The following is a 27794-nucleotide window of genomic DNA, read 5'->3' on the forward strand; positions in this document are numbered from 1 at the left end:
ACTGAAAATAAACTTTTATTGGGGACGTTTAATTTTAGAAAGTGGCGGACTAATGTAACCCAAAATCGCTATTCATAGCACTGCAGTGTTAGCATGGCCCTGTGGGTCAAAACATACAGACAAGAGACAAAAAAGATTTCCCACTTTATCCTAAACCTCACACTTGCTGTGAAAAAAAACCTGCTCTCCTCAGACTTGCTGACAGAATCTGCACATTTTTCTTTGAGACTCATCTATTACAACTTAACTGTCTCAGTGTTCAGAAACACACACATTCATAACACAAACTCTTTGGCTTCAGTATTTTGGTTATATTCAGTCTGATGCACTGAGTACAGACAGAAATACAGAAGCAATAGAGAGGCTCACTGGTAAAAATGAATAGCTACACGACCCAGTTTATGTTCGGAATAGGGGTCATTATGAATAAAATATGATGCGTGCAGAGTCAAACTTTAAAACTGAGAAGACAAAAAGTTTATTCAACATGTTAATGTTAGCCAGTTTCAAATGGTTTCAAACTATTTCTCATCCACAAAGATGACAGAGACACAGATCAATCACCATTATATCCTTTTATTAAGATTTATAAGTTTCCCTCCCTTAAATCAAGTGACAATTACTGACTGAAAACCACCATCTGTTACTTCAGAGACACAAGCTGAAGCATACAGCTCCTGCAACTTATAAAGTCGCACATCCGTGTTAAGAAACAGTCACCTGTGTGAAATGCCTGGCATAGTATGTATCATGCATCATTGCAACACACCCAGAAGGATTTTCACTCATTTTTCCGCACAAATTCTGTTTCAGTCTTTGGTGTCCATTATAGTTTCATTTTTTTCTTTTTTTTGTCTTTCCAAGTGCTCTTTTCACATTTTCCTCAGAGCAGAACAGATGCAATTACAAAACCAGAGGGCACATTTAACTTCACGACCAAAGCGAGTAGTCCAGCAGAAAATCTCCGATTTCTTTGGTCATGGACAAACTGCAACGAGAGCTGAAGCTGACAGCAAGAGTCAAAGAAAGAAAGAAAGAAAGGAAGAATACAGCATGAAAAGCAAAAGTTTGTCTTTAAAAAAATAAAGATAAACATTAACATTCACACAGCGAGAGCTATAGGCTGCAGACGTGGACTACACAGTACCAATAACTGAAACACCTGTATGCTGAGTCAGCTTTTTTCTTTTTCTCACTGTCAAAGGAGACTCATTAAAAAAAAAAAAAAAAAAAAAACATTTTAACACATAAGAATTCACCACAGAAATGTATAATTATTATTTTTTTTAAATGAATACATTCATCTTTTTCTTGCACACACACAAACACACCACCAGGAGATCAAACCCTCTTCCATCCTAATGAAGAATCAGTGCCTTGCAACTGACTGTTAGGTGCTTTGGGAGCCACGTGTCAGGCTAACTAAAACATTCCTTACTCTTGCTGAGGAAATGCTTCTGCAAGGCAGACAACACATAAACCTCTACAGGCGACGCGGCGCTAACCGCCAGTTGCTATGGAATTTTTCTCTTGTTAAGCAGAATGAGTAACGTTACTTCACTAACTCAGGCAGGTAGAGGTTAAACTCATTCTTATAGTCACTCAAATCTCTGTGTGGAAAGTGCGGAGGTGTGGAAACCTTTTGTATTCTAAATGAGGCAAAAGGAAAATACATTTCTAAAGAAAGGCTGAGAGATGGCACTTTGCTGCTAATGACACAGCTGGAATGAAAGCTATAATGTCGTATGAAATTTCCCTCCAGGAACTCTTGTTTTTAAGAAAGGGAGATGAAAGAGTCCTTATTTCTGTCAGCTTGACCTAATAACTGTTAAGTTTGGAATAAAAATAGATAGCAAGCTCTGGGAAACTGTTTACTCTGTAGCACACAACTCATCCAAACGGCACCTGTAAATCTTTCAAATCAACTTTTCATACCTGGCTGATTTGACCCAACCAAATAGGTTATAAGGTAATACAGAAACAAAAGAAGTTGCCAGGAGTTAATGCTTAAATATAGCAGTTTAAAATTGTAGACCTGCTACTGGATCAATTTAGTAACAAAGGCTAGCAATTTACCCTTTCTTTTTAGCCCTTTAGCTTAACTAGGCTAACAATGTGTCAGCTAAATCTCCCTTTTTAAAGAGACCATTTTATGCTCACTGATGGACTGAAATGCCATTTGGGGGTTCGACTTAATTAGGTTTGTATGCTTTAATGGCAAAAAAAAGCAACAACAGTCATTGTTTGAATGCTGCACCTCTTTTTGGCTTCTGTAAGAAAAGCCTCATTTTAGCTCCTGTCTCTTTAAGGTCTGGCTGTACCAGATATGACGTGTTGCCCAATTTGAGGCGACCATTTTTATTTTTTTTACCCTGTGTAGATATATAGATGATTCTCTGGCTGCTGACATGTATTGTCACCAGAATTGACCGTATCAACTTCTTAACTAAATTTCATGTAATTTTGTCACTAATAAATGTAAATATTATTTGGAATTTGATTTCACAGTTACTGTGGGCAGATCTACCATACCTACACAGTAGCTACAGATTTGCACATAGTATTTTAGATAAAGCCATTTATTGACATGGCAAAAAATTTGGGGAGCATCAATTCAGTATTTCAGCCTTTCAGCCTGAGGAAATACCAGAAATCATCCATTTTATTCAGTAAAGAGAGGGACACTTCATAAGGAAAGGTTTACTTCATCTGAGCACCCAGAGATAGATAATAAAGCTCATACCTACACATATATGGTCACAATTATTGTTTGTGTCAAATATTTTATTTTCATCTTAAGTAGTTGTTGTCATAAAAAAAAAAGGGTTAGAATTTGGCATAGAGGTGATTACAAACTATGCTAGGAACCAATTGTTATATCAATACATGACCAGTATGGTTGTATAGACCTACGTTATCCTACAGTGCTTGTGCGGCTCACATTAGGTAATAATAAAGTCCCCCATTCCAAAAGCCCAAACTACTATGATTCGTCAAATAAGGAATCTAAACTGGCAGATTGAAAAATTGCTGCTCATTCTTTGAGTTGTGACAAACTAGCCACAAGGGAGGTATTGTGCTAACGAGTTACACGGTGAGCAGTTCAGGAGCAGTGTCCTCTGTTGGAAAGAATAACTCCATTTGGTCTTGGCTTTAACCAGGAACTCTGCAGACCTTTTATTTATCAGTGAAAAAATTTAAAAAATTTAAAAAAACACAATATAACCTCTTTAACAGACAGACATGAAAGCGATATCAATTGTCTTATCCAGTATAGACAAAACAGTGAGTATGTTCATTCCTTTATGTTATCATGGCTACCCGAACACTTTCCATAAGACACATCTAAACCCGCTGCTGCATGTAAAGACACAATGTTTGTTTGTCCACTTTGGAAAAGGGAATTGATCTGCACAGCTCTTGACACATCCTGCCTTCAGCCACACAAAATAAACACGCGCACAGACTATGACCAATAAACGGTAAAAACATGTGCAAACTTGTCCAAAAACCCAGCTCATTCCAACAATTTGCCCTGCCAAACCCAAAACAAATGGTCCACTTAAGAATCCTTACAGGCGCACACTAAATGAAAATGAATTCAAAGAAAAAATTACTCGTCCCAGTGAGGGTCTGCCATGGTGCAAAGTTGAGACAGGCATTTGTGACTTGTAATAATAGACGTGTAGCTCAAAGCCGCGAACACCTGGGCTGCATGTAGCCTCAACAACATGACAGTAACTTCCCACCTCTGTGTACAATGTTGGTCCAGAATGGTCTGATGAATAAAATCAGGAATATTTAGAGTGTTTTTTGCATAAACCAAATTATAACATGTTGTCTTGGTTTTCTGCACAACTTATGGGATGAAACTCGAATCGATACTTGGAAAAGCCAAAGTGCATGATGTTCGAGAGTAGGGCTTAAATTTCAAAACAGAACCCGTTTCGTGGCTTTTGTTACACTATAAAACATTCAGCTATAGATCCACTATGGATTTGAAACCTATACTCTTACTTTACTGTTACAAACACCTTAAATTATGTCAAATAAACAATATGCTGTGACACTGCATATGTAAAGTGTACTTTATGGAATAAAAGATACAGTAGGTCTTAAAAAAAAAAAAAAAAAAAGTTAACTTTGAATCCATCAGAGTGAAGGAGTGACTGGCGTTTTTTTGTTCATCTTTCCAGTAACCACTATTTCATATTTCTATCTTTGTATTCTCAATCCGAACCAAACGCCTTGGTGAAGGAGCCAAGACTTGGATCTTGCTTTTCTTTGTTTCTGTGTGTTTATGGCATCTTGGCCAAGAAGGCAGTTGGGTGTCTCTACAGACAGTCGTACATGCGCAGGGTGCGTTCCAGTTGCTGAACGACACGCTGGTAAAACGCAATCTGCTCCTTGAGGTAGGCCTGCATCATGTCTTTGAAGTCCACCTCTTGTCGCTGATGGAAGTGGCTCATTTCTGCTTGGAGGGCAAAGCCCACAGTCCGGCAGCGTTTCCTAATGCCGTCTGCCTCATCCTGGTCCATCTTCCCTTCGTCACTCATCCGCTGGCTCTCCTTCACCTTGGCGAAGGCACCTGAATCAAGAGAGGAAGTCAGAGAAAATGCCAGTGTCACTTTGGTATTTTGAGTTATTGCACCTATAGGATGCAGACTGAAGGTTAAACACGACGCCAGAAATTAAAGGGCCAGTTCGCCCAAATGACAACAGATCATAGTTTTCCCCTGCGGAATGTGCTAACTCGTTTTGCTTTGACTTGTCCAGCTTTTCACATAGGAATTTGAGCTGATTTTTTTTATTCTATTTATTGTCATCGATCTACAAAAATAGTTTGTACAGCAGCAATAAAAAATTCCCTTTGGGGATTAATGAAGTATTGAATGAATCAGATCATCAAGAAGATCGATCTGCTAAGCCTGAAGAATGACTGTTGCTATTTCTAAAGTATGATCTATTAAGTTACAACCCAGTCACCAGTGGGTTGCAGTAAAAACCGTATAAAAAAGATGGATGTAGCCACAGTTACATCACATTTTGGTTTGTGAACTGCTAAATTAATCCCATGCCGATGTATTTTACCTCATTTCCCAGTCCAATATGACACTATTGTTTTTTCCCTTAAGTTTACAGCAGACATAAGGGTTCCTGTCTCTTGCCGGTACAGTCTGAGGCTGTCTTTTCTTTTTTTGTTTCTTCCCACTCATTGTTTAGTTCAGTTTATAGGGCACCAAAACTAAATTTTTTTAGGGCTACAAAAACAGCAGTTTGGCATAAAATACAGCCCTGCATATCTGCCTATTCCTCACTGTGAATTGCTAAATCAGGCTCCTTCTGGCCCAGAAACATGACCAGACACGTGTTCTGGCAGCCCTGCAGCATCTTGATGAAAGAAAGAAATCTAAAAGACTGACGTTTGCAGGAAACCGGGCCAATAAAACAAACCTTATCGAAACCGTTTTCTCTTTTCTTTTCTCAAAATGAGTTGCGCCAACCTTGAAAACCTAGGAAAAACTTCTGACTTTTCCACATCACTGTTAAGCTGTGAAATGTATTCTGAATTTTTTTTAAAAACAAACAAAAAAACCTCAGAAAATCATAAAACTTTAGTTGTAATGAAGGTTAAATATAGTGCTGAAGACAACCACCCATATTTATTGCTCTTTGGGTGGGTCTATATTATATTGGGCTGTACTGTGTGATAAAAAACTGTTACGCCGTGCTACTTCCCTGGCTCTCAAGAGTAAAGATCAACACTCTAACTTTCCCCCACGAAATTAACTACTGGAAGCTTTACACTTTATAGGAAGAGCAGCGAACACACCACACAATCACTTCTTGTTTTACCGCATACCAAACGTCTGGTTTCAGTACGTTGAGGACAAGCTGAAACCACATCCACCCAGACTGCTATGACATCACTTTCCAATTGCAGAACATGGCAGCCCGATGGCAGGGCGCCATGACGCTGTTCCCATCGGATTAGTGAGTCTATCTTAATCGCATATGATCTGAGCTTGAAACCAGGAAGCAGATAGATTTTAAACTGAGGCTGTGAATCTAAATCTGCTTCTCTGATTCTGTATCTACTGAACGAGGAGGACTCGCTCAAATGTTCTCACGTCTAATTGGTTAGCTGTATCTGTGGGGTCATGCTACACTGCATTTCGTATGGAATTCCTGGCAGAAGTGTGGGAAAGCATGAACAGCACTTGCAGTCGGCTCCAGCAGAGGAGGAGGTGGATTTCAATCTGTGGCGCTGACCTACATTTGTGCATTCTGTTTTCCACACGAGAGGAGAACGTGCATCACCAGAAAGCAAGTCTGTGGAACATAAAGGAAAGGCACCCCTGAATCATTCCCTGTCCAATGCAAAATAATCGCAAAACAATCCAAAATGTCAAAACAAAAATAGGTAAATTTTCCCTGCAGCTAACTGTGTTTTCCTTTAAGATGTTTGGCTGATCTCTCGGAGGCTCTTGCCAGTAGACAAATCTGCATCACAATACTAAAAAACATCTGAATGAAAAGCTGAGATTGAGCACCAACAAATTCCTCCCATAACGAAAGGCTCCCTGCTTCTTTTTCTTCAGCTAACAAATGCTAAATGATACACGACCAGTGGTGTGGAAAGTCATGATTTGTTTATCTTGCCTGACCAGACAAGCTACCGCACTGTTCCACATGTGACAGATTTATGGGCGTGTGCTGGGTAGATAGGCGCACTTCACAGGGGTTAAAGAAGGGTTGGAAAGACAGGGCAAAGAAGAGGGAGAAGAGAGGAAGGCAGAGTGCAGGGGACATGCGCAACATAACCAGTAGAAGATGTATAAACTTTTAAAGGGCGCGATGACAGCTTCGTCAACCAAAACTCTTTCTGGAATGACAGCTTAAGATCTTGGTCATTTTCCCGAAAAGAAGGTGGGCTCTTAATCTTCTTTTGAAGACTTTTTTGACACCAACAAATGTAATTTAATACCTGTTTCACAGCCTCCAAGTATGAAAGCGTGATGGAAAGCTATTCAGCACTTCCAGCAGCATATCATAGTTATTCCCAAAGATATTACCGATTACATCAGTGGAACTTACATCCACCTAAGAAGGAAAAAGTGCATAGATGGAATAACCATGAACATTTTAACACATCATTCGCCAATCCTACGTAATAAATGGGCTTCCAAGCTATTGTATGCGTCACCAACAGTATCAATGCAATGTTGACTGACGCAAATGTGCTTAGACACGCTGGCTGGATTGGTAAGATATATACCAGAATGAGGCAGCGGATGAAAAAGAATGATGGTTGAGATGAATTAGGACTGAAACCTAAACCGAAAAGGTCGACTGGGATCAGACATTCCCACAGGGTCACCACAGGGCAGCTGCAGGAAGTGCAATCTAAATCTACATCCATCTTCTATTCGTTTGTCGCGATGACAACAGAAATCTCTATTTAAATTACTTGTATTTGTTTACAGCGACATGACATGCTATTACAGCATATGATGACGATGTTTTGGGGCTTTTTCTGTGTTATTTTTAACATCATTTCCCCATTTCCAAGTGGCTGAGCTCCAACTGAGCCAGCGTCAGCGTTATTTTTCCCCGCAGGCTGCAGATTCTTTCAAGATACTGACACGAAAAAAAACACAGCAGTTTTAGGACAAACATGTCTCTTTTAACTCCTTCTCTGATGTTGTTTTTTCCAGTCCCATTAAAGTGAATCATCTTTCCTTCCTGTTCAACCCTTAAGTGGTGGCATCTTGAAATTTGGAGTGGGGCCTCTACAGCTGACACTAGTTTGCATAAATCTGCTGACCCACGTGATTTAAATGCAGCACAGCAAGGGCTGACATGGGCTGATAAGTGGAGTGCTTGTCTCAACTGTTTGACAAGACATTCTGCTGTAATTGGTGTTGTTAATGAGGTAGCGTGAGCTTTAGGAGTTGCTTGTAGTTTGAGAAGGGGCACTTAAGCTCTCTGTTTCTCTCTGTCTGTACATCCCTTAAGGCTCTAGCATGGTTGCCGCGTCTGCTAGCGCGAGTGGTGTTAATGACGTCACGATTTCGTGCCCGCCATGTATAGTGGCGCAAGCAGCGCAAGTCGATGCGCCAGTAGTTGCAATTTTCTCCGTCACAGAGGTGGCGCTGCTACGTTAAGGTTACCGCAACTCTACAACCACGAAAGTGGAGAAGAAAACAATGCCGCTGTCAAGAGCAAGAACACTGTAATTAATGATACTGCTGCAGTATTCGGATCATTTTAATTTTTTAATTCAGTTAATAGAGGTGAAGGTTTGAAGCCCCCGGCAACAACAGAGTCTCTGCCCTCTTCTTTGCCTTCACGTATCTGTCCCGTAGCTGCTTCCACACATTCTTACAGAACTCTCCCTCTTTCCCCAAAGTTCTGCCAATCTCTGTGCACCAGTTTTGGGAGTTTACGTGCTCCCTGTGCTGTTTCTCTGCAGTTTCGTACAGCTGCCTGTACAAACGCACCTCCTCACTGAGCCGGTCTCATATCGGTCCATCCGGTTCGTTGTTCTCGGCGCAGCCAAGTTACAAAAATCGACTGGTGCACGACAACGCGCAGCGCCGTCTTTTCAAGGCAAGCGCCATGCCTGAAACGTCATTTTGACGTCACGGTGCGACACCGCCGTGACAGACGCGGCAACCATGCTAGCGCCTTTAGGCTACGGCTACACGAAAACGTTTTTCACTGTAAACGATACTTTTGCTTATCGTTTGGCTGTCGCGGCCACACGGAGCCGGCGTTCCCACTACCCCAAAACGATAGTTTTGGAGAACGGGTTCCAGAGTGGGAAGATCTGAGAACGGCGTCGTTTCGTTTCCGTTATTACAGCCAAAACGGATTCGTTTACATCTGCGTCACAGCCACATGGCCAACGCCAGTGACGTATACACATACTTCAGTGACCAGAACAAAAAGCGGCTTCCATTCAAAATCCGGAAGAAGAAGACAACACAACAAGGACAGACAGCGATCATCATGGACCCCACAACATTGATAGCAGCACTGCTGCAGACACTGCTAACTACAGCGGCGTTGTTGAAGGAACAACGTGAGCTTCGCGCTGGTAGAAGTAGGGGCGTACACGCATGCGCATTGCTTCTTCTATTGTTCTGGTGTAACCGGTGGGGGTGGCTTACAGCGCACCTAGAGGTGTTTCGTGTGTACTGCATCGTTTTCAGCAAGAGTCGCGTTTCCATGTGGACACAGAAGCTTTCCTGTGTGGTCGCAATAATTTTCGTACCCGTTTTCAAAAAAAAACTCGTTTCGTTTTCGTGTAGCCGTAGCCTTATTCTTCTTACAAAATCCATCTATTCTGACCCAATTGTTACAAATCAAGACGTGCTTCCTCAAAACCTGACCTTTCCAACACACATTTTGTGTGTGGCCTACATGCGTGCCTGTGTGTGTGAGGCTGTAAAGAGTGAAACAGTAGTGGGATAATATAAGTGAAAGCCAGGCGACTATGACCATACTGCTGCAATACAAACCACAGAACGTACAACACCCCCATTGCCCCCTTATTTGGAACTGTACAGCATTTTCCCTCTCCCAAAAGTACACAAGGAAATATCTGACTAGTGACGGCATGACATACAAGTCCAAGACAATGTGCTGTGAATGGCGAACCTTCTCAGTGAAACAGCACTTGCCTGTGCAAAAACCTTACACACGATTTGGCTCCATTATAGTAAGTCTGAGGCTTTGTTGTTCAAGAGACCTGGGAGTAATAATCCATTCTGATTCATCAGTGCCTTCTAAAACAAACTAATCTGGGAATCGGGTTCAAAGACTTCAAACATCGGAAGTACTAACGTGACTGAGTAAGATCGGTGAACATTATTCATACAGAACAGACCAGTAAACATTTGCAAGTGAGGACAAATGAGGCTTGTCGCAGCAAAACACTAACCACTAGCAAAGGGCTCCGTGTGTGTGTGTGTGTGTGTCTGTGACTGATGTCTGATGTCTGACGTCTGTGTCAAGCACCACAGTGAACCGCTGACATATTGTTCTTTGTAGTTCCCCTAATAACTGCTATGCAAGCCAACAGAAGTTGGGCAGCAATGAAAAGTTTGCGCACGGTGTAAATACTGAAGATGTGCCGTACAGGCTGAAGTCTGCGGGTCTGGAATCACAACAAAAAACACAGATCTGTCTGGTACACAAGCTGCGTAATATGTTGTCCCTGAAATAACAGCCATAAATGACCAGTGTTTAGAATTGATCTCACTTTAAGACAGTTTTATGGCACTGACCTGCTAACACCACGATAAAACAACCACGAGTGTTAAATATCTAATTCATAATATTTAGACATTAACCTGCGACGTAAAAAATAGATTAAAACATCCTAAATAAAGAAAACATGGAGTCTTAGGCAATAGGATATCATCACTTAAAACGTCCAGGCCATCTTCGGCAGTCTGAAATAACACTATGCTTGTGTAATCCCGGCTGTTTATTTTGGCCACTTTTTAGGCTGGAATCTTGGTGACATAATCATCTGGACTCACATGTGAACAGTACGCGAGAGTTAGTGTGAGTGTGTGTCTGCCTGCGAAGATGCTGAGGTTGTGCGTCAACTGCAGGATACGGAGACGGCACTTTTAGCATCGACGCCGCTGCAAATGAGTATCGAATTAGATCAATAATTAAACGTAGGAGAAGTTTTGGGACATAGCAAGCCTAAGGGTGCTGAATTGATTTCACTGTAAACCTACCAGTGAATGCTTTTTAAATGGAAGTCGATAGAGGACCCGCGAGGATTGCTCTCCGGTTGCCTCTGCCTACTGTAATTTCCTTCAGTTAAATCAAGAAAAAACTGAGGTCATTGTGTTTGGCAACAAAGAGAAGAGGTTTGCTGTCAGTAAACATCTTGAGTCACTGTCTCTAGAAACTAAAGACCAAGTCCGGAACCTCGGCGTGCTGATAGACTCAGACCTGACCTTCAACAATCATATCAAATCAGTCACCAAATCAGCCTTTTATCAACTTAAGAACATATCCAGAATTAAGGGTTTCAAGTCCCAAACAGATCAGGAGAAGCTGATTCATGCTTTCATCTCCAGCAGACTTGACTACTGTAACGGTCTTCTGACTGGACTCCCCCAAAAGAGTCTCAAACAGCTGCAGCTCATTCAGAACGCTGCAGCCCGAGTTTTAACCAGAACAAAGAGATCACATCACATCACCCCAGTTCTCAAGTCTTTACATTGGCTCCCGGTCAGATACAGAATAGATTCTAAAGTTCTGCTGCTCGTCTACAAATCACGGAATGGTTTAGGTCCAGAATACATGAATGACATGCTAGCAGAGTATAAACCCAGCAGAGCTCTGAGATCTACTGACTCAGGTCAGATAGTGAAGCCCAGAGTTCAAACTAGACCCGGTGAAGCAGTTTTTAGCTGTTATGCTGCACACAACTGGAACAAACTACCAGCAGAACTGAAATCAGCCACAACTGTAAGCACTTTTAAATCCAGGTTAAAAACATTTCTCTTTCGGTGTGCTTATGGTTGAGTTTATATTTTTCTTTTTCCCCTCTTCTTTGATTGCTTTAATTTATTTTTTTTTTTCTCTTTAAATTGCTTGTTTTTATGCTGCTTTATGCTGTTCTTTTAAATGCCTTGTCTTTATGTAAAGCACATTGAGTTGCCTGTGGTATGAAATGCGCTATATAAAAAAGATGCCTTGCCTTGCCTTGCCTTACTGCCATTGCAGCCTGATTAGTTTTGCTTTGATCGACTAATAAAAACTACTAAAAACTAGTGGAGAAGGGAACAGATTTAGCAAGGAAAAAGAGAGAGGAAAGATGCGCCTGACCAGGAGTGACCGAGTCGCTCAGCTGAATGCGAAATCTCCTCATTAATAAGCCGGTATTGTGCTGTGGTGAAGCAGTGAGGAGATCCTTTTAGCATTTGGTTATGACGAGAAGATATGGACTGAGATGTGTTTTTTTGAGGCTCATCCCACAGTTTTGAGTGTAGAAGCACAAGAGGGAATACAATTTACTGCTAAACAAGCAACAAGCAACAAGCAACATGCAACGTCAGCTTCACATTCGCAAAGGAGGTCAGTGGTAAGCAGCGATCAGTGGTATGTGCACATTGAGGCACTAAAGCGGGGTTTATGGTCGGAAACCAGGTCGTCTGCGTGTGTGTCGCAGTTAACGCAAATATACCCCCCCCCCCCTTCCGCAGACACTCTGGTGCACCTCCCCAAAATTGTAACTGACCGCAGACAGTGCCGCAGGGAGGAAAGAAAGGAGGCCTCTGATTGGTCAACTCTACATCCGCTCTACACTATGCGTATTTCCGGTTTGCTAACCGGCTAACCGTGACGCTTCTTTCGCCTCTCTGCCAGCTCCAGTAGTAGCAATATTTCTTCTATTTCTAGATCGATCAGCTGCATCTCAATCAAAGTGCGCATTCGTCCAGTCGCCATTGTTGTTGAATGACCTCCGTAACCGGAAGAGAAACACGCCACCCACCACACCCACAATCCTAGCTTGTTCGTGATTGTCCCTCTTGCGTTGTGGCGTGGAATTAACATAGCGCAGACCGCGCTTCAAAATTGGGCATAAATCAAAAATAACTGCGTCATGTCTGCGACAAGCTCACTGCGACACACTGCTGCGAGAGTATACACGGCCCTTAACTCAAGGGCTGCATGTGTGCAACAGCAGCTATGTTTCTTTTTTTCAGACAGTCTGATGCGTTGGTTAACAATTAGCACTTGCACAACCCTTATTCCGAAGAGGTCAGGACACTTTGTAAAATGTAAATGAAAACAAAATGAAACGATTTGCATTACATTACAGTAATGCACTGTAAATAACAGCAGAAGTAGCCTGCTGGCCGTTGAAAGGTATTACTTTGCTAGGCAACTTGAAATTATCAACAAAAATTTACAAAGTACATTTAGAAAAGGTAGCATTCTAATGTAAATCAACATATATCACAGTAAATGTTTGCAGCTTTAACTCAGGCTGCGACTGGGTACACAGACCAAGGTAACTGATGACATCAACGTTTGATGAAGGGGAGAAGAGAAACAGAGAAAAGGAAAGACAAAGACAGGAAAGGAAGGGAACATCTTGTGCAGAAGAGCTGAAAATTGAGAGGAGAAAACCTCAAGAAGTGGAGAGGAAAAACAGAGACACGGCTTCAAGAATGCATAATGGGGTCAAAAGGACTCTGCAGTAACTCAGTGTTTAAAGCGAGTCTTAAAAGCTGTGAGGACAGAAAAAAAAAACTGCTGAGTAAGCTAACTATAATAGTGTTTGCAGCAGTCAATCAGACACACCGATAAAGCGGAGCAAGAGTTTACGTCCCGAGATGGAATGTGCACACAACTTATCCTAAGATTAGTTAGGACCCCCCCCCCCTCCCCCCTTAATGAAGTCTGATGGAAAAACAAAACCACCCTCTCTGGCCTACAATGCGAATTACAGTTACCAGAAATATTTAATCAGTGACCACTTGAATTCCTCTGCACACTCGATACGCCTTTGAGCTCATCCAGTTTTTGCTCAATTGTTCAGCTCAAATATTCTCCCCAAAGCTCCACAACTCGAATCAAAAAAACTATAATTGAAGCCATGCGCAGAGAAGTTCAACAGATGTTCTTCTTTTTAATGTGTAGAGAGATCGAATCTTAAATTATTATATTCTTCCCATTCACCCAGACTATTATAAATCCTCCCACGTCAGAAATCTATCCTATCATGATGCTTACTGAGAGGGGATTTGCTCAACTTTGCTAGTTTTGGAGGGAAGTGTTATTCATTAGTGCTAATAAACGCAGTGTTTATCTCAGTGTTCCTCTGCAGCTGAATTTGTTTTATCCCTTTCAGCTCAGCTTTCCTACGTTTGTAGGGGGGACTGGATCTGGATGTGCATATTTTGGATTTTCACCTCCCACTTTCTTCTGTTTTAATAAGATTTGAGTGTGCTTTTTAAAACTTGGCCTGCGTCACAACATATTTTGTGGTCCTCAAATAGTGGGCAAACATAAGACCATTTTTAACATCAATAGTTGCATCATAATTCCTTTGAATATATCTCTGTATTATGACTTGCGAGACAGGAGCTGCGATGTCTTCCAGGCGCTCTGTTGTGTTTCTGGTTGTGACATCACATCAGCTCTTTTGTTGTGGAACAGATGCTGTACTGTTTCCTCCCTGTAAACTTGTTTTGTGAGAAGTGTTGCAATGGCTCAGAAGAGGTAAAGCAAATGAGCAACATCTTAACTTAAAAAAACAAAAACAAAAAAAACATGATGCAATGTTAACCACCCCAACCTCTGAGGGATTCTGATCAACCACAAGAATCATGTCAGTGTTGCCATGACAGCAGCTTTAGCTTTCAAACAACTAGAGACTTTCTGGCAGTTAAATGGGGAACAAAAATGACACTTCTCCACTAAACACTGAAAGTGGAGAATCAAATTTTGATGCAGTACAGGTAGAAGTGTTAGCAGCTTTACATACAATGCCATGACATTACAAAGAAGGAACCGGTCGAACAATGATATGACTCCCACTTCCCACAATCCTGACATTGAAGATAAGCACAAAGTGAAGCTAAAAAGCTAACCCTTTTCAAAAGATTACATCCTGATTTGACTCATTGTTAACATCAATAGTTTCTATGAGCATGGCTTAGAGGCATAGACTCAATGAAAGAAGTACATAGTCACCAAGCTTTGCGGAGAACTGCTTTGAAGCCGTGAGTTTGTCATTTGGTTGTTGCCATCTCGGGTTTGTGGCGGAAGAGGTGACATGCATGTGATCTAGGTGACCACTAGGTGGCAGACGTGGCAAAAACCTGGCATTCAAAGCAGCCACTTATCTAATTATTCATAGTTTTGATACCTTAAAGACATGCTATGCAACTTTTTTATGGTCATAAAATTGCTTGGCAATCATCAGTTTGCTTGGCTGACCCGTTCAGATGAAAACGGTGACATTTCCATCTCCATCTGGTGGCCCTAGCCCGAAACAGCGCTTGCAACTTTGCCTGTGGCGCCGCGTGCTTTGTTTAGCTCTGGAAGTCTCGCGACACACTAGAGCCGAGAACTACTGCTTCACGGCAGGTCGTAAAGGGCTCTGAGCCGAGCCAGGTAGCCTGAGAGACACACCCCCTCTCCATTAGCTGTCGACGGCTAAATTGAATGCCGTTAGATTCTAGAGTTGTAATATAGTTTGTAATAGATATCGTGATGGCAGAACCACCGCTACTTGCCCGTCTGACCGCTGAGTCACCCAGAGCCAGCGATTCAGCGGTCAGACGTAGCGGATCCATGCCAACTCGGAGCTTTTTAAGTTTTGATTCTGTCTCGTGACTTGACGAGCTTGCGCCCAGTCGGCAGCTACAGTCGGCAGCTACAGTCGGCAGCTACAGGCAGCTACAGGCTCGGTTAGCGTGGCTTCATGCATCTTGTACAGTCGTTGAAAAATAATCATTTAGTGATATAGGGAGGGCAAGATCATTCCATGTTGTTTACTTGTAGGTCTAAACTCAGCATTGCCTCACCTAATGCTACCACATTTGTCGCTGTGTAAATGCACTAACTAGCTGTTGTGTCTGGCTTTCAGATAAAATGGCATTGAATTATTACTTGACAAAAATAAATTAATGAACTTGTAGCCGTAGGCTGCTCTTTGATTTATCAAAATGAATTGATAAATGGGACAACAAAAAAAGGCGAGGCGCATAGCCACTAAATGGCAGAAAGGGTTTTTTTTTTAGGTTTTTTTTTTATAAGTGACTCAAGTGATTCAAGTGGTCCGTATAACTCGAATCCCCTCCTCGAAATGATCTAATCAGCCCGGATTGCCCAAAAGATTCGAGTTAAGCTTCTCTACTTCTCCAACTCTCTGCCAGTGTCTTGAAAAATAAACCGTAAATTGCCTCTGCTGGGTTTACGACAGTCTGGCTAGACTGACGCCTATTTTCTACGGAGCTCCCCCTACAGCTTTGGGGTGTGTATTGCATGGTAAACAAACCCCATATTACTGAGCCCTGCTTTAATGGGATCCGAAAGAGTAAATCATAGAAAAATTCACCACCCGCACAGGAAAGACCAAATGAAATACAGTCCGGGACTTTCTGAGCTGTACGTCAGTTAGTTTTAAAGCCTCAATCCCAAATAAAAAGACTGTAGAAATACAAATCAAAGTTATCAGTGGCAAACTTTTTTTTTTTTTTTAATCCACAGTATTAATTACACCATTGGCGCTGTGTAATGCAATGCAATAATCTTCCTTTAATAATTTCAATCTTACTTTATACTTAAATTTATATACATATTGTTATTAATTATTCATTATTATCACCATTATTACTATTATTACTATTTTCATTACTATTACTAGTATGCTACTATAACATTATCATTATTATTATCATTATTATCTTTATATGGGTTCTGGTGTTGTCTTGCCTGAGTGAGATGAAGATTTCAATTTCCCTGAGGGAACCTCCCAAAGGGATTAATAAAGTTGTCTATCTATCTATCTATCTATCTATCTATCTATCTATCTATCTATCTATCTATCTATCTATCTATCTATCTATAACCTGTAAGGAATGGGCTCTTTTCAAATGGTGTTGCTGAATTGGTAGTTTTCTGCATGTCACAGCAGGAAAAACTTCCATGTCTGAGGGAGGATTTCTACTCCAACCGCTCGGCATGGTAGGCCACAGGTCAAATATGCAAACAGTCACTCAGACCCCAGTGATGCCTTGCGCTAGATATGCTGTCAGAGCAGTGTTTCTAAAGGCTACACAGGGTGGGTGATGCACAAAGCAAGATTAAGGCTGAAGCTACATTTGCTGTTTCACCTCGCGTTAACGTAAGCAGCCGTCTCTGTTCTCAGCGTAACTGCTCACGTGCTAGCCTGTGTGGGCAAGCATAAAGGGGGCGCACCGGATCACTTAGAGCGGAAGCTGCTGCTGGATTTACAGGATGCAAGCAGAAGCCCTCTGACAAACAGTTAAGACGGGGTGAATAGAGAAGGTTAGCACGTTGTTGATCTTAAGATCGCGACAGAAAAAGCGACAGCAGTGGTATTGTCGATGGTATGTGAGGCCCCTAAACCAAGCATGGCGTGAGAAATTGATCATACCGAACATCGAAACATCAAAAGTAAGCTTACAACCCCCCTACTGGTCACCTACATGTTGCAGCTTGCGCATGTGTAACGTTCACTTCTGAGGACGTGCACAACCAATGCACCAAACGAACACAGGATGCACGGGGCAGCCACGATAAAGACATGTACGCATGGCTAACGGCAACTGTATTTTAATCTTAGCACAGCCAGGCTTTCGGGAATGACATGTACCACAGCAGTAATTCAGATCTTCCTTTGTTAACTTTTCTCTCCAGGCTCTGTGCGCGACACCAAATGGGCATTTTTACCCTCATTTTAGAGTTCTTCTGCACAAAACACACCTATCACCTGACACTTTTCTATAAAAACAGTAAGTTCTATAATAGATCAATAAAAACACAGTTGTTGCAACTAAGACAAGAGAAGAATGCTGCCGGAAAATTGTTAGTAGTGCAAATTAGTAAGTTCACACATGCCTGTCTAAACTTTTAACTTGATAAGAAGAGCGTTTTAGCTTTGACAATGACCCAAGTCCTTCACCGAAAACCAAACTTTTATTGATTGAATTTCACCCTGACAAATAGGAACAATTATTTGTAATGCTGAAAATATGTCACTAAATCAACTTTGTGTTGTGACTGTTTTTCTATCACACAATCCCATGTTTGTTCAACTTAGCGTTTTCAGTTTTGTTATCATGTCACCCATAAACATTTAATGTTTCAGTCTGATTTTGCTCTCTGAGAGATCATCAGGATAAAAATTGGTGAAAGCATGAAGCTTTGTTTTTAAAGTTGATTTAGTCCGAAACTCCGAACATAAACCGCTCCAGTGAAGGTTTCTAGCTCTGCCTCAGTTGCCATGGCAATCTAGCCAGGTTAAAAGAGACCCACTTTTGTGACACTGTAAACTCTGACTTTCAACTCAATAAAACCCACTAAGCCACTAATCTTGCCTCGTAGTGCACCCCTCTGGTCACTTCTAAGGTAAAAAGTGGATCTTTGCCTGCTGCAGCCATTAATGTGGTGATAAAAGAAGCCTCTCAGTTCCTGTGTTGTGATGTGAAGCAACTGCACACAGTGGATGTGATGAGCGCTTTAGGAATATGTGCACCCTGATGGAAGGAATTACATCCACAATTGTGGTGACGAAATGCTGCTCACCCACAGAGAACTGAATGGTTTGGGCTTGCAGAAGAACTTCTGGGCATTTTGACCAACAATAGATCCGTTCAGAATCTAACATGTTGGCTAACAAGAATTACTGCCACACTGTCACCAATTATGTGACAGATGCATCTTATGCTGGATTTCCACCGCAGGAATCTTTCCTCTCGAAAGCTAACAGAACCAGGGGGCAAAGCAGAGTTCCAAGTGAGGACCCTGGTGGGGAGCTACAACTAGATTACCTGGAACCTTTGGGGTTGGGCTTGCAGAGATAGACTTTTCTGAGCGTTTTTTTTTTCCCCGCCTTTCTGTCTCAGCCATCTATCCACAAACAAATCCAGATGTTACAAGCTATCCACACTGGGCTGTAAAATTCCTGGTTTGACTGCTTTGTGGACTGCAATGTGACCAGAGCGACATCCTGCGAAAGACTAACATCATCTTTTAGCTACTTCAGAAAAGCCACATGTCAAAAAGCACCTTTACTTAAGGAGGTTAGATCCAGAAAATGAGGTAATGTGCATACACTGGTATGGTTGGTTGCGTTGCTAGTGTCGAACTTCCGATCAAAAATTGGACTCATTACTCAGTCAACCTAAGAACTCGAGCAAGAGCGTCCAGACTTTTTTTCTTGGTTTTTCAAGATGTTTCACTTCTCATCCAAAATCTGAATAGACTAAGCCTTCTGGAAGAGAGGTGAAAAAGGAAAAATAATACCGTTGCTATTATTCATGCTCCTAGGATTACCATGACCAGGATTAAGGAGAAGGAGAATCAACACCAACATACTTCATCAAATCTGATCCCACACAATAATTCTATGTTAAATGAAAATCCAGCATCACTGATGGCAAACAAACAAAGACCCTCTTGGAAGCCTGGTTCAAGATGGCTAAGCTAATTTAGAACTATTAAAGGAGAAGTTCGTTTTTTTAAAACCTGAACCTTATTTCTGGCATGTAATACATTCATCTACTCACCGATAACAGTTTGATGAAAGTCGGCGTCCTTCGGATGATTTTTAGATCCGCGTATATCCATATATAGGGGCCTCGACCGATGCCTCCGTTCACTCCCGTAATATGGATATACGCGGATCTAAATAGCGTCCAAAAGATGCCGACTTTCACCAAACTGTTATCGGTGAGCAGATGAACGTATTTTATGCCAGAAATAAGGTCCAGGTTTAAAAAAAAATAAACTTCTCCTTTAACTTCAACTATTACATTGATGGTTAGTGATCAAGTGTGCATTGTTCAATGAAAGCCAAAACGTGTTTCGAATGGTTTTGTTCATTATCAGATTGATACATGCTCAATACAGTTGCTCAACTGTTATTGCCCTTTTTCATGTAAGCTAACATGTAAACTAAGGCCTCTCTAATGCCTTTGTCGAGTCTATCTCCACAAAATCTGTGGCGCTTTAAGAGGAGCAGGAAGGCAGGGATGGTGAGGAAGGTGTTCTCTGAGACATCTGTAATCTCTGTGAGTGTGAAACAACGCTGCACTGGGCCAACACAGTTAGGAATACGGAGGCATGTGGACAAGCAGTGTGCGTTAAGACGAGGGCCTTTGTCAAGATTTATGAGTAAGCAGTCAGGAGAAAGAGAAAACCTTTGCTCTTCGTAGTCACCACAGTCAACTAACCACATGACATGCAGTCTGCGTTTTAAAGGTGCCGTAACTGGTCCGATGCACGCTCTGGAAACCCGACCGCCACCTCTCCGATTCCAGTTTGTGTACCTGCTGACAATGCTTTATTGTCTTGTGTGCTCAAACAAGTGCATGGGGTAACAATCCTGAACACGTTTGTCCCATCAAACAAAAACGGCCTGTGCTCTTAGAAAAGTTCCACAGTATCCAGAAGGGCCGAGCAGCCAAAACACAAAGACACACATGAGCTTGCAGTCAAAATGAAAACACTTAAAGTCAGACACCTCTCTGGTATCCACGCAGATCAAGGGGGCATTTGGCACACACGTTTCCTGAGAGCTGCTAAACAAAATGTATTTTCCTTCCACACGATAGGGCCCACATGTGGTTTTGTAATGCGTTACCATATGGAAGACAACTAAATTCTTGTCCATATCAAAGGTCTGTCTGGCTTGCTGGATTCATCCCATAAGAGCTGGTTTATTCTCAGAGTAATGCTCTGTTCTGGATCGCAGCGGGTTTTACTGAGCTGTAAGCAACAGCTGAAGGAGGGAAAAGAAAAACTTTCACTTTCGACAGTTTAAAAGAAATCTAAAAGTGAACCCCCCCCTAAAAAAAAAAAAAAACTAAGACAGATCAAAGCTGTGCATCCAAAGTATGGTTCATGGTTTGCTTTATGTCATTTATGACTTTGTGATTTCAGGACCTGGAACCTTAACTGCAGTGACCTCGTGTGAAATTTTCCAGCTAAACCAAAACTCACATAAAATGCAAAAAAAACAACTTCACAGTAAATGTTGCGTTAGCTTCCACAAAATGTCCTTCTCACAAGTGATTAAGTGATCGGAGCTCCTCTCCTTCGCATTTGGAGAACTCAAACAGCTCTAAAAGCGAAATAGACTTTTCGACCGGACCATCGCATCTGGTCACTACAGAGATTGTGGCTTTTTGACCTTAGTCTGACCTCGAGGGCAGTGGAGAAGACAACATCTAAGGCATTACTGGAACTGCTAGCCCAGATTAAGAAGATCAGAGAGGTGGAAAGGAAAGAGCGGAGCTAAGTCTGTGGTGTCTGTGCAGCAGCTCTGTTACAATCCCAAAGGAGGAGTTCTGCCTTTTGTTCTGGACTGTAATACTGATGGAATTTACGGATAGCATTGTATGTGATATCATTAACCTTTATCTTTTCTGTGGGAAGAAAAAAAAAACCTTTTAAAAGGGGGTGGATGAGGGGATGGCTTCATAAATCCCAACTCACTTTTACTAACGTAACATTTACTTCCCCAGTGTCTATATTGGACCATGAGAGTAGAGGTTTCCTCACCAAGTGGAGCCTAATCATTGGGAATTGGTGAAGTTTTGGACCAGCATGAAACGGTGTTAAGAATCAGAGCGGTGTGCCAGCTCCTGTGCATACCTCAATGAGCGTCAGTGGCGGTCCGACACTGATTTACGCCCCGGACGAAACCCGGTTCAAAATAATTCTTTTTTTAAACAACAAATTTCAGAAGGAGAGGGTAATTAGAGCATATCTGACCTATAAGTCTGGGTTTATGCTGCATGTGATCAGATCTGTGTGGACAGATACCGGCACTGTGGGGCGCACTGGTTTTGCTCTTTTGTGTTTCCTTTTGTACCAACTCAAACCTACAAGAGGTTCTTTGTGTCTCAGACTAGAACTGCGAGTGTTGTCAAGTGCAATATCTACAAAAACGGGATATCTCCTTTACTCCCACGAACATCAGTGTTCACATGTCCTGAGAACGCACATCCAGTAGTGCAGCTCTGATTGTGGTATGCGATTATGTGCAAAAACACTGATAGCACAATCTAATTCATAAGCCAGGGCAACCATCAAACAAGTGAGTGTAACAGGCTGTGTGGTTGTAGCTTGCAGTGTGCATATCTCTCACACTCAAAAGCCTCAGAAAGCCTTTTACTCTACAACAATGAAATGTTATTAACCCTCCAAATCAAGACTTTCAATTGTATTCAAATGGGATCACGGTCTAACTATGGGATTAGCTCTGGCAGAGGTTCAAAGTACTGCAGTGCACTGTTAAGGGTTCCAGGCTCTGCATCAGACTGGATTTATGTTCTCCTGTTACTGAAACCAGAGCAAGTGCCCAGGCAGTCGGTTCTGAGGTGGATGTCCGCAGGGGAAAAGATGAAAAGAATTACCCAGATGTGAGGAAACCGACCAGAGACCAGTGAGACAGGGAGAAAAACAAGGAGAGAGAGACAGACAGGACGCACTGATATTTCTCTGACACATCCCCAAAAACCTTCCTCCCGCTTTGACCCACTTTTCTTTAAGGCGACATGCAGTCGCTGCCCACCACAGCATCCTGAAGCCATCCCTGTAGTTCACAGGGATCCCAGTTAGAAACCAGCCTGGATAGACCTCAAAGAAGCCAGGCAGGGAAAGAAAAAAAAAAGCAATAAAAAGGTTGAAGAGGAGGAGGAACAGCGCATCGGATATGGCTGACTTCAGTTTTTGTGTTGCCACAGCTGTATCTGGTTCAGCACAACACCAGTCACATCGAGGGGAGTTATCTGGAGCGGCAGGGAAGACCCAGCAGAGGGAAGAGGTCCCCGCCTGGACAACAACACCGCAGCGCTATGTCCTCGTGCGCAGTGTTTGTGGCTATTCCAAACATTACACTTTCGGTAGCTCGTTTTGAAGAACGCATTTCCTATTTAACAAAAGAGGCCAAACTTGTCCAATGTTACCTCTGTCTTAAAGGAACTTTGCAAACCTCAAACTGTACAGATTTGGAAAAAAAACATTATTTAAATGAAGAGCTACCATTTTTTTCAAAGTTTTCCTTTGGATATTTGATGCTTTTTCACTCATTTGAAGTCCGGTCCTTGTTCCCGACCATTTTTTAAGCCACATACCACTGTCCTATAAATCAGTCCAGCATAAAACGGCACCTAACTCAAGGGACGAACCTTTGCTGTGTCTACACATAACAGACAACTTCGCAAAGATCCAATTTTGAATCGTATCTTGAGGTACTTGGGAACAACAGCAGCCTGTTGCAAAGACACATAAATTGTTCCGTCTTTTTGTTGCATCTATGAACTAAGATAACACAGTTTTATTGGCACAAAACAATATTTTTTGCACCCACAAAGTGATTCCCAAAGGGCTATTAGCCAAAAACTTGGCATGATTCTGCATGGTGTGCAGTATGCCCTCAAAAAGCTCACTGGAAGTGTACAGACTCTGTTTCTGCCTCATGATTGCTGATATCTAAATAAATCGCTGCACGTATTTCCTGTTTTCCCGGCCACAGTATAAAAAATTAGGGATGGCTTGACCTTTGCTCAGTACTGTAGCTGCTAAAACATCCACACAAATATGTGGGGCAAACAGAAAGGTCCTCTTAAATCTAAAGGAATAAGTATCACTGTATAATCTGTTGTATTTTTTCCACTGTGAATATCATCAATAACTGCTACTGTGGCTCCAAGTTATGATCGTATGATGATAAATGCTAACACACAAATAGCAGATTAGATTCATTCATCGAACAGAGAAGTGACTCGGCGGCATTTGTTACAACACAACAGTAGAAAGTTAGCTAACATTAGCCACCGTTAGCTAGACTGTTCAACTTTTCATTGTGAGGGTACAACTTGTCTGAACAACTGGACACAACCAAGCTTTGACAAATTAAATGTATTTTCTTCTTATCCGTGTGGACGGAGCCTTTTTTTTATCTCAATCAAAGCGTTTGGTTTTCCCATTTATTTTCCTGGGTGGAGTGACCAAATTTAACCAGCTGATCTGAATCACTGATGGAAGCTGCGATAATGAGAGCCAGCTGTTTGATGGAGATAACCATTACTCCGTCCCCACTGGTAGCAGCCCATCCCTTCCTCCCGAGCTCACTCCCCTCAGCTGATGTGCTGTTTGTTCAAGAGTGGACACAGAATGTTTGATGCACCGGCGCCTTATCTGCGCAGAAAATCCTGTTGTTTTTTTTTTGCTGACTGGAGAATCCAGTGCTCACCAGAACAAACATTTCAGCCGGGGATTTATGAAAAATCCACACAAACACAACCGTGATGATGTATTCAAATAAGTTACAGTTACTGCTACAGGACAATGGCCAGCTTTATGATTTCAGGTCATTAAAGTTAATCATTAAAACGCCTCTGCGCCAACATCAGACAATGTCACTTCTGAAAATTTGTGAAAAGGACACGGATGTGGCATTTGCAGCAGAAACTATGAAATTATGTTGGGATTTGATCAAAAGTTAATGCAACTGGTGAAATGGGAAGGCAGCATAACCTCTCAGTCCACACACAGCTTCCTCTAAATGTACTTGCCATCGTGATATCATGGCTGTTGGTTGCAAAATCACTCCCCGAAAAAAAGATTTTGACCTATTTGTGAATAAAGTTTGCAAAACAGAAGACTTCCGAGTGAAGTTAACTGACAAATAATGGCAGTACATGACTAAAATGGTTCGCCGAGAAAACCACCTCCTTAAATCCACAGACCTGTTTGCACAGGTTGCCAAACTGCAGGGTTGAAAGTATTTGTCGAAGCAAGAGATTATGACAGTGCATGGGCGTGAGTGTGTATTTGTGTGTGTGTGTCTGTGTGTGTGAGACCTAACAATCATCCCTGACTGACACATAAAGGATACTGACAGTATGATTCAGGGTTGGGGTTTCGATGGTGTATATCTGAATAATAATCTGCTAAAACCTCATGGAGGTGTCTACCGTCTATCTGACTATGTCATCTGATAAACTCTAACTGATGTGACATGAAACTCATTATGTGGCCTAGTGGCTGGAAAGACTGAGTTATTATCCACTCTAAAGGGAAAGTTGTCTCTGGATATCAAGTTCAGACAAGCTGCAGGAATGAAAAACAGTTAGGAGGATCAGGAAACATTCAACCGTCTGTGCTGATTATAGACGTGATCATCTTGTTGCTTCCCTGTAACGGAGTCTGTATGCATTAAGAACACTGGCGAAATGCCTCACACCCTGAAACGTTCGTGTTTCAATCATTACCTTTCTGTAGATGGATGATGTCCGGGAAGTTTGCGAGCAGGCCTTGATAGAGGGAAAGCTTGTCCAGCATATGGAAGAGGTCATACTTAGGTTGCTCTGCAAACATCTCTCCAATGTTCTCATAGGTGCGGCCAGTATGGGAGATGGCGTTGTTAAGGGTGTCTGATCTGTGGGGAGGGTCCAGCATGAACGCCTGGCTCATAGACTGGAAGGAATTCCCCAGCCGCTGGAACTCCTTCCTGAAACCACCCAGATGTTTACGCACCAGCTCCGAGGCCACGTGTGTGAGCTGCATCACGCTGTCGTCCATTTTCTTGGCAAAGGACTTGAAGTTGTCGACCCTCTCCTCGACGTCCTGAAGGTCCTGGTGCTCGTTGGGGATTTGGAGGGTCAGCATGAAATGGGCGCCCACCATCTCGTCCTTCTCCGCCCGCCTCTTGCCCAGTTTCCACTGTTTATCGTCGGCACACATCAGAAAGTGCTCAAAGCCTTCATACTGAGAGAGGACTGGGTGACTGGTCATGTGGTTCATCCACAATATCAGTCTCCTCTTGCGCTTCTCGATGAAGTCCTCCTCGAATCGCCCTGTGGCCTGCTTCTCAGGCAGGTGAGGAACAGAGATCACAGTGAATTTGTGCAGCAAGCGGTTGTACAGCCAGTCAAAGTGTTTGTAGCGTCTGTAGACAGGATGCCCAGTGTGGCTCGGCGTCACCCGATACGAGATGTAGGTCTTGATACCCTTGAACTTTGTCTGTTTGGTGGGGTCTTCGATGGAGCAGGTGAAAGGCTGTGGGCTCTCCTTCCACCGGGGCCCCAGAGGACCCATGTCAATAGTGTACGATTCTGCAATCTTTGCCATCATCGGGACGTCACCGAGCACAAACGCCTCTACCCCTGAGCGGACAAAGCTGGAAAATCTGTTCAAGTTTCTGCCCACCATACTGCCCTTCCTGGAGCTGGAGATGCTGTCTTGCCTGGATACCGACTTGGCCCTATAGTGCACATTGGGGTTGTTGGACAGCGGGCTTTGAAAGACATGTCCATTAGCTCCAGGACTCCTGGTGTTATCAGCATCCTCCACAACTGTGGATCTGTCGTCCCAGTCATCCCAGTCATCATAGTCATCTTCATCATCGATCTGTCCCGTAGAAAGTGGGGTGTTTGGAGTGGATGGGAAATAGGGGGAATCGTTCCCTAAAGAGCCGGCAGGACTTATGGAGCAGTCAGTCACATTGGAGTTTGAGCGAGTGCGAATAATCTCCACATAAGATGCAGGGAAGAGACCCCTCTCCCCCCGGCTGTTCTCCCCCTGAAACCAGCCATCCACTGAGTTCTCGTCAAAGATAACCAGTTCCTCATTCTCCTGGATGCTAATCTCCTCTTTGTTTTCACTTAAAAAAGTATAGATGGCTCTGGCTTTCACTGACATCTTGATACTCGTAAGGGTCCCAAACCAGAAACTTCTACATGCCTAGATTCTGCTGGTGGCACCGTCTTGGAGCATGCTGTACTGGAAACATTTGACACTAGCTTACTGTAATATTTAAACTCATCTCAAGTTACGTTGGGGGTGCTGGATCAGGTGTGCAACCGAATAAAATGACCTGTGTAAATCTAAAGCTCTGATGCCAAAGGTTACATAAACCTACTACGTCTAAAACAATGTCTTATGACACAGTATCAGCCCATTGAGACTATTATTCTATTATTGTGTTATACCTGAAGGTCTACCGCCAATTTCAAGCTATAATGACATAATGTGGCCTTCTTTATAGAAGCACAAAGTACCTCCGTTCACAGTGCAGCCAAAACAGATTCAAAACAAAAACCGTTTCCACCAAACAGCTCCTCCAAAATCACCGACGGGTCGGTTTAATCCTCTTAAATTGGGCTGTTAGGTCGCGATGCTTACTTATCAGACACTTGTTTGTCATCACGGAGCCTAAAAACGATCCGCGATCAACACATTTCCAAGACAAAGTCGCCCGGCTCGAAGAAAAACAGTGGGATGAGTAATGGTATCCCAGTGCATTTTTGAGCCTGCACCGCTTTTCCTCAGACTGAAACTTGCTGCGTTTTCCTTGTAAACAGGTCCCTGCGCATCTCTCGTCCTCAGATTTCACACGTGAAGAACAAAGAACCAAACACTGTACAAGCCGAGGGGAAAGCAGTCATCGCGGGCCACTATCATCCCTTTAAGATTATTTCCCAGCGCGCAGTAACAAAGTAACTCTTTCCATGACGCGAGGCTCAGACAATTGGAGGCAACTTCGCCTTTTTTTCATCAGCTCCTTTATGTTGTTTGAACGAAGAGAAACTGGGTCAACACCGCCTCCAGCAGGAGGAATAGCACAGCACACGCTGCTGGTTACAACATCCGAGAGACACTTTTATGTAATCAGGCCCTCAGATGGGGATAATTATCTTTTGACGATGCTGGCCTACAGCTTATAACATAACCTTTTTTTTTTAATGACAATAGAAGTAGAGTGTGGACTCTGGTATAAAGGCGACCATAATGCTATTGTTTGATGCTTCCGCTGAAAACCCTCAAGTATGATATGTTTGAATTCAAGGTTCAATTCTGTAGCATCATTTCTTTAAAAATCCCGAAAGGGTCGTTCCCAAAACGATGAAGAAAGCAAGCCAACAAGGGTAAAAGCAAGGGGTTGCGGTGGTTTAAACGTAAACGTAAACGTAAACGTAAAGGTCTGAAGAAACCTCGATATTCTTGATAGTATTGATGAAACTCATACTTTAGTTCTTTTCTGTTTA

At 42.5% G+C, this 27794-nt stretch overlaps 2 protein-coding genes across 2 annotated transcripts in view; one reads left to right on the forward strand and one right to left on the reverse strand.

The window, feature by feature from the left end:
* Window positions 1-27794, forward strand: part of snupn (snurportin 1) — a 59180-nt gene that overhangs the window by 20858 nt on the left and 10528 nt on the right. The window lies entirely within an intron of this gene.
* snx33 (sorting nexin 33) lies at window positions 561-27290 on the reverse strand. The gene is made up of 2 exons (XM_075470368.1): window positions 25020-27290; window positions 561-4588 (listed from the first exon to the last, which is right to left on the reverse strand). The coding sequence occupies exons 1-2, from the start codon at window positions 26446-26448 to the stop codon at window positions 4335-4337; spliced, it is 1683 nt and encodes a 560-aa protein (XP_075326483.1). The 5' UTR covers window positions 26449-27290; the 3' UTR covers window positions 561-4334.

The sequence above is a fragment of the Odontesthes bonariensis genome, chromosome 7 (genome assembly GCF_027942865.1).
Source record: "Odontesthes bonariensis isolate fOdoBon6 chromosome 7, fOdoBon6.hap1, whole genome shotgun sequence".
NCBI classification, from domain to species: Eukaryota; Metazoa; Chordata; class Actinopteri; order Atheriniformes; family Atherinopsidae; genus Odontesthes; species Odontesthes bonariensis.

Excerpts from the sequence above, each read along its gene's own strand:
- snx33 (XM_075470368.1), bottom strand. The coding sequence starts at position 26,448 with ATGTCAGTGAAAGCCAGAGCCATCTATACTTTTTTAAGTGAAAACAAA. Across the intron at positions 4,589-25,019 it reads CATCATCCATCTACAGAAAG|GTGCCTTCGCCAAGGTGAAG; the intron begins GTAATGATTGAA and ends CTCTTGATTCAG.